The sequence below is a fragment of the Protopterus annectens genome, chromosome 4.part1 (genome assembly GCF_019279795.1).
Source record: "Protopterus annectens isolate FY-2018-M chromosome 4.part1, PAN1.0, whole genome shotgun sequence".
Classification (NCBI taxonomy): Eukaryota; Metazoa; Chordata; order Ceratodontiformes; family Protopteridae; genus Protopterus; species Protopterus annectens.
This window is the reverse complement of record NC_056734.1, coordinates 523,920,438-523,933,156: the sequence shown is the minus strand read 5'-3', so window position 1 is coordinate 523,933,156 and position 12,719 is coordinate 523,920,438. Positions and strand designations below refer to the sequence as shown.

Genomic DNA, 12,719 nt, shown 5'->3' with positions numbered 1-12,719 from the left:
TTGCTTTACTTTGTATTCTTTCACTTTGTGAGATAAAATAGTCCACACTTTGATGTAGTTAGCCACAGCCCCTCTGTTTTGTCTTGAACTTTTGAGAATTCTGATTCTGTAAACATCCTGATGTAGACTTAACTTAGTAATGCAGTACAATGAGTATTCTGCAGTGTTTTTTTTCTTCACCTTCTTCATTTTAGAATGCAGGGTCAATTTAGAACCATGTCACCATCAGATGTCTTTCACTTATTACGGACTTGATGGCATTGCAAGGTGAGCTTTCTATAAATGTTCTTGGTCAGGGACTTCGCAAGTGCTTCTACCGAGGGAGATACATGATCTCCTATGTTGAAGCAAATTCTTTATTGTAAAGAGGTGCTATCCTTGAGTATCGGGTCAAAGTGAAGCAGTAAAATAAATGTAACAGCACTTATAATGGGAAACACCGACAGAAAAAAATGTAATATGACTACTTCCCAATATAGAATGTATAATTAGACAGCTTAACCTCACATAACGAGAAAAGCAAAGCCAAGGAAAGTATAACGACAGGGTAATGTAACGCATTCATACTATAATTAGAGCTCCCGTACAGTTTCCCGTATTGATATATGGGTATTGTAGTTTTACACTAACAGGGCATATCATGTGGGTGTTACCTTACTTTCCTGTCAATGTGCGTACTTCCTTTGTGGTATTTCCTCTTTTGTAAAGTTAGCAGAATCATTATCAGTTTGGATAAGACTACTCATTGCAGATACAGCATCTCTTCATTGTATTTAGTGGGTGTCCTGTTTTGTAGCTTATTTTCAGTAGAGGGCCTACTCTCTTAATTTTTGTCGTTTTTATTACAGCTCTTTTATGCTGTGTTGCACCGGGGTCTGCTTTTGTAGATTTGGATGACTACTTACTTGCTGTATGCAAGAAGAAATATTCTCACGGACAACAAAGCAATACTTTTGTTAAGTAAAAAAGAAAGCGGTACTTAAGTCTTTTCGCACGAACAGGATAAACTGCTATATGGCTTGAAAACACCCGTTGCTCCTGTTCGAAATGTGGTTACGATAATACATATGTACCACAGAAACTACCATTCTCTGTTCTGTCAAAGTGCTGCAGCTTAATACGTTAGCTGCTGGACTTTTTTAATTTGTTATGTTGGATTTACAATGTGCATGCTGGTTGGATTAGCCAATCAGTGTGCATGTTTCTCGGCTTTGCCGAGTTTCCATTGTATAATATCTGTTTGGTTATATGAAAGGATGAATTATTGTGTATGCTACTCCCCATAAAGGATAAGATGACTTACAAACACTGGCATGGAGCATTCAACACCAGTTAACAGTCATTCATGTATACTGGCCAGAGTTGTATCATGCTTGCAATGTAGCTAAAGCAAATGCAGAAAGAGAGAGAGATCAGTATATTGAGTTTTATAACATTAGTAAACATTGTATCTGTTAAAGTGTACTTAGTTTGGTGAATTGGGATGACTAATTTATCCTGTGGTGCAACTGTTCTGGGTCTTATGTGTTAGTATTTACTTCATGTTATAGCAGTTTAACACCATTTAATTTATTTTTAAATTGTTTTGGTGATTTTGCTCAAGTTGGGTGTCTTCCTAATCTCTAGTGAAATTACTAATAGCCCTTGCTTCGAAAACACTCATAATAAGGAAACAGCCTGTGCTTGTCACATTGCTGAGGTGCTTACAGATGTTTGTGTTGCTGCGGAAGTTATAGTTACGTTACTAAGGCTCTTATAATGGGGGTGTTGTTGTGTGGCAATAGGCAGAGAATACTCCTTATAAGGACTGTTATACCATAAAGGCAACCATTTTACATTCAAAGACGTAGCCTGTTTTCCTCCCCACAAAAAGATCCCAACATTGTCACATACACAAGTAATTCTTTTTCAGTGGTAGATGAGAAGACAGTATGGTTCTTCAACACCTGATACATTAATTGACCATTTTGTTGAAAACTGCCACATCTGCACAAGGTGCTACAGCCTCATAGGTGATTATATGTAGTAGGCCAGGAGAGTCTGTGTTGTGGAGATGAAGCCACTCAATCTCACTCAGGACAGCATTGTGTATTTTTGGAGCCCTGTTTTAACAGAATGTTCCAGAAGTGAAACAGTGCATTGATGAGCCTTATCTGGGCAAAGTGTGATGGGTATGGACGGAGTTTGGGCCAGAGGGGTTATGATGATTATGTTGTTTTCAGTGCTACACTCCCCAGCCATGGCTCTGAGGTTGTGCACATCGAGAATGCATAGTGGATTCATATAAGACACTTTTCTGATACACAGATCCCAGCCTCAGCACTCTGATATATGTCTTCACATCTGTTAAGCATTCATTTTTTTTTTTTTTATTATTATTTTGTAAACTTAAGTATGACCTGTGTAGTTCCTCAGTATCACTGAGTTTGTTCTCTCTCCTTAAAACAACCCAATTAATAATGATTTCTTACACTGAAATATCACTTTCAGTCATGTATCAATTTATCACAGGCAGCTTGTCATGGAATAATGGATGTGAATTTATTATTGGTAGTCACTATTGATATCCTGCACCTTGCAGGTCAGCTGCTACTAAAAACTGTACTGAACAGCATCAGGCAGCAAAGGACAATTACAGTATTTAGATAGCAATTAGATTAAAATAAGAGCTATAAACAGATAAATGCTGAAATGACCCTGACAAACTTTTATGGCCCCATGTAGCTCCACAAATGTAAAGATATATCCTAAATAAATTTCTATATACATTTAATGTGGCATTTTCTGATAGAATGAAAGTCAATCTGTATTAGTGAGGCAAATGTATTGGTTTGTTGAAGCAGAGAATAAAGGCTCTTTGTAAGAAGTTTCATACTCCATATCTAACTAATGGATCCAGGGAATCAGTGCAAGGTTATGTTCCCTCTGATTTTATGAGTCAAAGACTGCTGACTGGAGTACTGCAGCTTCCCCGCCAACTACAAAAGTGATTTATGAAGCTTGCAGCACCTACACTGTTATAAAGCTTCGTTACTGACAATGAAGTGAAAGTGAATGGGTTCTTAACTTTACAAAAACAAAATATACTCTCCTTCTCTCCCAACAAAAACTCCAAACTTTGGACACAATGCATATGGTTTCTTTGGGAATTTTTCCTATTATTTATGAAAACATACCCTGAGAAGGACTACTACATATGATACTGCCACTACAGAATGCCTTCAGGATAACATTAACATAACCTGTAAAGAAACACAAAACTGTCTAATTTTACTTCATTATATTTTGGGAAGATGACTAACATTTCTCCTACCAATTTCGCAGTATGGTCCAATGTAACCACTTTCACATGTGCACACGAAGGATGCAACGCGGTCATGACAGTTTCCTCCATTTAGGCATGGCTCAGACAAGCATTCATCATTTTCTGTAAAAAATGATAAATAACTAAGACTTCATGATAGAAAACAGACAAAAGATGTGATTGGTTACAAGAACATTTCTATAGTAATGCCATGCTGGAAAAGTGAACCTACCTTCACACACAGGGGGATCACTCCATTGTCCATTGCTCTGGCAGATTCTTTGCCCCTTTTCTGGATCTAGGTAATAACCAGGGTTACAGACATATACTGCTGTGGCACCAAGCCTTGTGGAATGGTAGAACACCTGGGCGTGTTTTAGATCCTCTGGATCTCCACAGTGAATATCTGAGAGATTATCAAACTTAATGTTAGCTATTAAGTAAAATGTAATGAGATGCACATAGTTAAACCAACAAATATTCCGCCATGTTATAGTTCAATTTCTTTGTCTCCTTGCCAGAAAGAATAGTTTATACACTAGGCTGGGATGCAGCATACAGTGTTAATATTGAGAAGTAACAAAGGTCGTACACACAATGATTTTGAAAACGCTCATATTTACTCCACTTCAAATCATTTACTGCAATAAAGGGAGTAGCAATGAAAGGGGAGGCTTTACTTAAGGATACTTTATTACTAATGGTGTGTATGGATTAACAAATGAGCCAATATTTATTTATTTATTTTATTTACATTTGTTGACCGGGAGTGTCCGACTGGACATAGGTCCATTTTCAGTGGAGGCCCGGGGAAAAAGGCTCCACAGTTAAAATAAACAGACAGTAGTTACATTGGATTACATAGCGATTAACAATTTAACAAAGCAATTACTTACAACATATTTACAGATGAAGAACATAGTACATCAGTAGACAACTAGAATCTTTATCTGTGAAGTACATAACAGACATTAACAAATGTTACAATGAGAAGTTCCTGCTATATAATAAGTACTAGGCTTATGAGCATCTGAGCTTGCTATAATTAAGGTAGTTAGTGGAGTGGAAAGAAAGGTAGTGGTTGGATGGGGTGGGTGATATTAGAGTGGGAGTTGCAAGGGCATAGCCAGCATGTTTTTAGGTGCACTTTTAGTAAAGTTTTGAAGTGGGTGCATAATGGTATGGAGGTAATTGTGGGTGGGGAGGGAGTTCCATAATTTGGCTATGGTTCAAGAGAATAGTGCTTCACCAGCAGAGTTATTGGCTTTAGTGATCTGCAAGTGATTTTTGTTGCTGGATCATAGTGGTCTGGTGGTGCAATTGGGTTGGAGTAGATTCTGGAGGGATGGGACATTTAGTGGATGGTTTACTAGTTTGTGGGTGAGTGAGAGTTGATACCACTGAAGGAGGTGAGGGAGTTCAAGCCAGCCCAGTTCAGCAAGTGAGAGACAATGATGACTACGTTAGGATGCCCCTGTGGTGAATTTGCCGATTTTGTTATAGCAGGTCTTTAGCTTGTTTAGATCACATTGCCATAGGTTGATATATATTGGAGAGGCATAAAGTAGGGTGGAGATAAGGTGGGAATTTGCTATTGAAATCTTTGCTGCTTTGGTGAGAAGTTGCTTATTTCTGTATAACGCTCCTAGTTTTTTGTGGACTTTTTTTATGGTCATGGATATGTGAATGTCAAATTTTAGTTTATTGTCTATTTCCACTCCTAGCAATTTGGTGTGTTCAGCTGGGTATATAGTGGTGTTGTCTTTTGCTGTGATGTTAAAGTGAGAGTTGTTTTGAGTATGTTTGGTGGGTTGGAAGATGGGTAGTTTAGTTTTGTTTGGGATGAGTATTAATTGGGCATCGGATAACCAAGTTTCAACAGAGGAAAAGGCTTCCTGTGTGACTTTTTGCAGTTTGGGTAGGGACTGGGCTGAGCAGATGATGGTTGAGTCATCTGCGTATTGTATGAGTGTGCCATGTTTGGTGGCAGAGGCTAGATTATTGGTGTAAACAGAGAAGAGTAGGGGTCCAAGGATGGATCCTTGGGGAACCCCTATGGAAACAGGTAGTTGGGGAGATATGTCATTCTGGCATACAACGGATTGTCGGCGGTCAGACAGGTAACTCTGAAACCAGTTGGTGACTGATTGAGAGAAGGATAGGTTATTGAGGACAGAGATAAGTTGTTTGTGTGGGACCATGTCAACTGCTTTAGATAGGTCTAGGAAAGTAGCAGAGGAGAGATAGCCATTGTTTTTATGCTGAAGGATAGTGTTAGTAAAGGAGAGTAAGGCAGTGGTGGTGCTATGGTTTTAGTATTTTAGTTAATTTTAGTTAATTTATTTCTTAACAGGCTAATTAACCTGCATCTTCAAGGAGCCTTTTTAGCCATGACACAGGTTACAATGATAATTCTAAAGGCAGCATATATTGAAAGGTTACAGTAGCCAATCAACCAACATATTGTTGGGAGGTGGGAGGAAACTGGAACAGCTAGAGAAAATCTCCACATAGAAAGAATGTAGAAACCTTCCCTCCCAGAAGTTTTTTTTAATGAATACAAGACCTAGTAACAAGGGAATTTCAGTTATTCTGTTCTTGGTCTCAATGTACCAGAAGCAATACCTTTTCCAGTGAGAGAGGGAGGGAGTGACTGAAGGAAGGAGAGAGCCAGTGGACAGAGTCAGTCAGTCCCAGAAGCAATTTTAGTAACAGTTAGATTGCAATAGATGCTGAGATATAACAGCAGCTACTTCTGTTTTATTTTCTCTCAGAAGGTGTGACGTATCAAGTATAGTGAAAGTCTACCTAAAATCAGTTTGCTGTTGCCTTAGTACTGTGCAAATAATAGTAATGTTCTAGCTATACAGAATTTGTTGTTAACCTCATACCATGGAAATAACATAAATATTGTACTTTGTTCAGTACTTATTAAGTTATAAGTTAGTTCCCAATATTAGTTAGCCAGTTGTTTTCTATGTCACATGTATGGGTCTATATTAGAACATTGAAGTTTCAAAACTTCGAATGCTCTAATATCGAACCCTATTCAGCAAAAGCTGAAAATATCGAAGCAACAAAAAAACAAATTTTTCCTAGGGAAAGAATTTGGTTGTCCGTTTCTATTGCTTCTGTATTTTCAGCGCTGTGGTGGAAAGTTACGGGTCGGGTTCATGTAAGTGCGTGAGTGAGTGTGGGTTAGGTTAGTTAGGGTTAGGGTGCGGGTTAGGTATGTGTGCGATTGTGTGGATGTGAGGGTTAGGTGAGTTAGGGTTAGAGTGCGGGTTAGGTATTTGTGCGATTGTGTGGACGTGAGGGTTAGGGCGGGTTAGATAAGTTAGGGTTAGGGCGCGGGTCAGGTAAGTGTGCAATTGTGTGGACGTAAGAGTTAGGGCGGGGTAGGTGAGTTAGGGTTAGGGTGCGGGTGAGGTGAGTGTGCGATTGTGACGGACCTTAGGGTTAGGGTTTGAGTTAAGGTAAGTGGATAGTTAGTGGTGTGTGTATAGTTTAGTGTAGGGTTAGGTGTAAGATTTTAGGTGTATGTGTGTGGATTGCTGTTTGTTTGGTGTGCTTGTGTTGTGTGTATGTGTTTTGGAACAGCAAATTTTTTCCCTAGGAAAAAATTTGCTGTTCTGTATGTTCGATGTTTTCAGCTTTCACTGAATAGGGTTCGATATTAGAACATTCAAAGTTCTGAAACTTCAATGTTCTAATATAGACCCACATATATTTATGCACTAACCATTTTGTATTTTATCAAAATTCCTGGACTGTGGACTGAAATGGATATTCTGGCATCAGCCCACTAAAAAAAAAAGACTTTTGGCTTTTCCCCATTAGGGGTCGCCACAGTGGAACTCTGGTCCGCTCATGATTGGCAGTGGATTTTTATGGTGCCAAGTTGCCAGCCCGATACCCAACCTTCAATGAAGGCACGCCCATTCACGCTCAGACCTACTTGCATGTCTTTAATGTCACTCGACTGTGGGGAGGACATGCAGACTCCACACAGAAGGCGCTCCAGCCGAGAATCGAATGGGAGAACCTCTTGCTGTGAGGCGACAATGCTAACAGCTGCACCACCGCAGCTTATATGTCATGTTTTATCAGCCCATTATGAAAATAAATAAAAAGAATGAATAATGAATGAATGAATGAATGAATGAATGAATGAATGAATAAATGAATGAATAAAGGTAGAGGTATGACTACACCAGTCTTGGCCAGATTAATTTACTATAAACAGTATTATAGCTTAGTAAACGAAGTGGAAATTTTTGCATTGATAACGAGTCTAGTCTCAGCTTCTCCCACAGTCACTGCTTTGCATGCTCAGTGATTATAGAAATGCTATCTTCACTGTAGCTGCTGCAAGAGTCATGTACATTCAGAGGCACTGCGTGTATTATGACTGCGGGAACCTCATGACTGCTCCTTGTCTATTTCCATAACATGTAACACAGTTTAAAAGTTAACTGCCAATTACTCATGGTGAGAGTTCATGGTTATCATTATTCCAACTGTGCTGTATATTTACTCGTAGCTCACAGCTCCTCCTTTTAATATTTCTCTCAACAGTAAAGGAGAAACCTTAGATTATCTTCATTGCAGTATACACCTTTTACAAATTGTATATTACTTAGTTTACAATATTGTACAATTGTTTGTATGCCTCATTTTGAATGGCTACTATTTTTCTGGCTTCTCACTTGAATGAAATGTCTGTGGGTTACAAGAGACTGATAGACAAATTTTGGTTTTGTTCAGCTGTACAGAATTTATGGCAATGCATCAACAGTAAAGAAAATGATTTTAAGATGACTGCACAGAATAAAACGGCAATATTATACTAGAAAACTTTTAACATCCCACTAAATAAAGAAAATTCTACTTTATTATGTTGCTTGCATTACTAAAATTGTACAGTACCACTTAGTGGTTAACTTTCAAAGAAATTACTGTTACAAAATATCTGAAAGCACATACATGATTTGGGAAAATTGGAAAACAATTTAGCATTTGACAATCTGTTTGGAGAATAGTGTTTCAAACTTTAAATTTGTAACATGGCCTAAGTTCCTTATCTGGATTCTTTCCTATTTTATTAATTTGTAATAACTTAAATTTATGAAAGTGGAAGCTATGTATTACTTTACAGAATGCTGCTTGAAGAATCCTAACTTCCATTTTATAAACTTTACTTATCTTGTTTTGTCTGTTGTATTATTGAAACTGTATATAATTATGAGTTTTGTTTGTCTTTTTAATATTTATGTTTAATGTTCTTTTTCATTCATGAGAAAGGCCCTCTCAGCTATTTGTTTCATCTGTCAATGTCCTTTGTCAGTGCAGACAGCAATGTAGGTGCACATAATCATGTTCCAGTGTCTTGCTGCTGAAGTCACTGCAGACAGTAATGAGGTAGAGTGACAGCATGACATGATGTACTTCATCATGTTCCAGCCTCTCGCTGTAGAAGGTCCTGCAGACTGTCCTGCAGAATTATTAACTACAGGACACAGCACTATAACTGTCTGACTAGATTCTACAGCACTTACTGGGGACAACACTACATGATCCATCAAGGCAAGGAAGATGACAGTTATGTTACATGTTACTTCCAGCATGCCTAACATTAGGTATCAGTGTAGCATCAATTGTCTGTCTTGTGTTTCATTACACAATGGTTCTTTGGAAATGGCTTGCTCACTCATGGTAAAGGAAAAGCACAGATGCAGGGGGTGGCAGATGTAGACCACCAACCAAAAATCCCTGATGGCTGCCTGGATGATGATCTCCCAGATCAGCTCTTACCCTAAGGGCAATGAATGGGGCAGTTGCTTACAGGTGGGCTGATATTTGCCAGGCAACATGGATAAAAGAAAATTAAAAAAACTCAGTTATAAATGTATCATCCTTCATAGACTTTCCTAATGGGAACTCTGATGCACTAAATGATTTATTTACAAAAACAGGCTGGGATACTACCCTCAATGAGTCCAAAAGTCTACTCAAGATACTGTGAATGAGTTGTATGATATTACTTATTAATTTAAGGGTGTGTCTGCCTTCTAAAATGTTGTGCAAATGTGGAACTGGAATATATCAGTGTGAGGGGCTGTGGCAGAGGGTGGGGTTTATTCCCTGAAAAAGGTTGTACTGATCTGCACCTTTAGGGTGAATCCTGTTTTAGTGTCTTGATCAACTGCATGTGCCAAAGTAATTCCCAAGCAATCATGCTCTGTACTGTTCTTGGACTGCAGAAGCAGATCAAAAGCTATGAAGAATTTTACAAGTCATTTTGTTTTATTTTTTCCTCTGATGTAACTGTATTGTGTCATACAGAAGCCATGAGTCTGAGAGCACCTTTTTACTTCTGGTGACGTTGGACAGTCAGTATTATGCAGTACAATTGAATCAGAGCCTACTCTGACTTACCCTCTTCACAGTGCTTCCCTGTGAAACTGGCAAGGCATGTGCAGACGTATCCTCCATGTTCTTCTGCGCACGTACCACCATTCTTACAAGGACTGGACAGGCAAGGAGACGCAGCTGAAAGAGAAATACACATTTCAGGAAATTTCTTAGCTATGCAATGATATTCACTTTATATTTTCCCTACCCATTAAAAATGGACACAATCCATTCACTGAAAACCATAACAATTTAATTTGTTAAGCCTGATTTGAGTGAGTTATAAAAGAAAGGTTAGTTAATCATGGATTTGTGAAGACCTGTTCTGATATGCATAGGTGACATGATTCATTATTTTTTTTAATTGTATTTTCCACACTCTATGTTCACAAAAATATACTATGACCAACTTTTCTATGAACTTACAAGATAACAGTCCTTGGTCCTTGGCTGTTGATCATAGCAGATCTCAGGAAGCTCACACCTGCTCTCTTCCTCTCCCCTCCTTCCCCTCTCTCTTTTTTCCCCACTCTCTCTCTCTGTTCCCCCTTCTCCCCCCTCTTTCTCCCCCCCTTCTCCAAGTATCTCTGTGTGTCTTCTTGATCATATGCTTTGTCATTTTATTTTTGTTTAAACCAAGTACAACTATGTATATAAAGTGAAATTTGCTGGGGGAGACTGGCACTTCACAAACACAGCTCTTTATATACTCTATTACAGAAGTCCAATGGGAATCTGAAATAACTATCTGCAAGTCTAATACACCCACAGACGTCAAAAATGAATCAGCAGTTACTGTAGCAGCAATGCATTATGGGTTGTCTTCAACAAATTCCATGACGGAAGCAGCTGTTGCCTTCACACCACCCACAGGACTGCCTTTACTATGATGTACACGTTGTGCAAGAATTAGGGCCAATGGTACCCATGTCCCTTGCATTAGAAGGAAAAATTTCCATGATGTCCTGGCCAAATTTCCCCTAGTTAGTGTGTTATGCTAGATTTCAACAGAAAGCAAGTTAAGGCCTAGTGGGATCTGCTCACGACCAAAATGAAATAATAGTATTTAAAAAAAGTACAACAGCCAAACAATGATAAGAATTAATGCTGTGACACAACATAATTTTGACCACAAACTGTGGGAATGACAGTTTCTGTTCTATGTGGATAAGGGGCCTTCTCTACAGCTTACGGGAATATAAACACTACTCTGAAGAGTAAAGCAATGATGTTAGACGATTGGTTAAGGCATCACTGCACACAGAGAGAGTCAGGGAGTTCATCATAAACACAGGAACACACCATAACCAGAGGGAGCATACCATAACCATAGGGACAACACAATAAATGCATAGAGAGAACCCCTTAACCACAGGGGACTCACCAGAACCACAAGGAAATGTACCATAACCACTGGGAGACAGTACCACAGGGGATAACATCATAACTCCATGGAGCTCACCTATAACCACAAGTAGAACATTATAATCAGAGAGAGCACATTATAAATACGGGGAACAGACCATAACTACAGGGAGAGCACTATAATCATAGGGAGTTCACCATAACCACAGATAGAGGACTATAATCACAGGAAGCACATCGTAACCAAGGGACACACACCATAACTACAGGAAGAATACCATAATCACAGGGAGGTCACAAAAATCATAGAGAAAAGCACCATATTGGGAAGGAGCTCACCATGTTCACATGGAACACACCATAACTACATAGGGAACACTATAACCACAGGGAAAGCAACATAACTACAGAGAGGCCACATAATCACAGGTAGAACACCATAACCACAGGCAGCATGCCATAACTAAAGTGAACATGCCATAAATATGGGGACAGCATCATAATCACAGGGATTTTTATTACCCACAGCAGGAATACCATAACCATAGGGAGAACAATATATCAACAGTGGGCTCACCTTAGTCACAAGCAGAACATCATAACTACAGTGGGCTCACCATAGCCAGCTCTGCTTCTTTTTTTATATAAGTAAAAGCTGAGCCCATAACTTGTTTTCATTATCCCGGCTGCTAAACACCATTTGGTGTATTTGATTTTTTTACAGAATAGTTCAGCATGGTGTGACTCACACGGTTATCCTACATTGTTTTAAATGTTTGGGTTTAAAAGCATGTGCCAGATGGCTTCATTACTATCATTTATTCTTTTTTTTTGTCAGTACTGATGATGAACACACATACATTTTTGTTCTTTACTACTTTTCAAAAAGTAGAGGCAGAAAACCTATAGAACTTTTATTTCAGATACTGATTTTACAAGCCTACAGATTCAAAGGATGCCAATGCAATTCAGGTCCTCAGTGCTGCAAAGTTGTTACAGAAGAAACCTGTCTGGACTGGTGCAAATATAACATGCTGCATGAAAAAATAGCTGATTTACCATCTACACCATGGCATGAAAATTTGGCTCCCTTCAGACAAACTGACAAAATGCTGAAAATGAATAAACAGATTTATGGCTGACTACCATATTTTATAAAGGTAACAACAGTTCAACTAAACAATTTTCTGTATGCAACTAAGAAGTTTTATCTGGACAGACAATGCATATGATCATGTTATACTTCAATGCTAATGTAATATAATCTAATGCACCCATGTGCTACTTCTGGATTGTAGTACATTTATTCACAAACTCTGGTATATCAGTATCACAATTTCATCATTTTTCCATGTGATTTTTTTTTTGCACTCAAATGTGTGTGTGTGTGTGTGTGTGTGTGTGTGTGTGTGTGTAAGTGTGTGTGTGTGTGTGTGTGTGTGTGTGTGTGTGTGTGTGGGGGGGGGGTGACAGTCACCTGGAGGTGTCATCATTCAGTCAGCAATGAAAGTTTTCTGTGGTCTTGTCAGCATCTTGGCAAGGATTAACTTTGTAATTGTCTAACCTCATCTCCCTGTTGATGGATGTATGAGTCATGTTACTGTAGGGGCTCAGAATGTATTCTTCTACACACCAT

General features: G+C 38.7%; 1 protein-coding gene across 1 annotated transcript in view; it reads right to left on the bottom strand.

Annotated features, from left to right (window-relative positions):
- SNED1 (sushi, nidogen and EGF like domains 1) overlaps positions 1-12,719 on the bottom strand; it is a 1,598,911-nt gene that overhangs the window by 561,958 nt on the left and 1,024,234 nt on the right. Inside the window, exons 16-18 of the mRNA XM_044070335.1 lie at positions 9,743-9,856; positions 3,537-3,710; positions 3,314-3,427 (exon numbers count right to left, since the gene is read on the bottom strand). Of these exons, the coding sequence (XP_043926270.1) occupies positions 3,314-3,427; positions 3,537-3,710; positions 9,743-9,856 (402 nt within the window). The remainder of the gene's footprint in view (positions 1-3,313; positions 3,428-3,536; positions 3,711-9,742; positions 9,857-12,719) is intronic.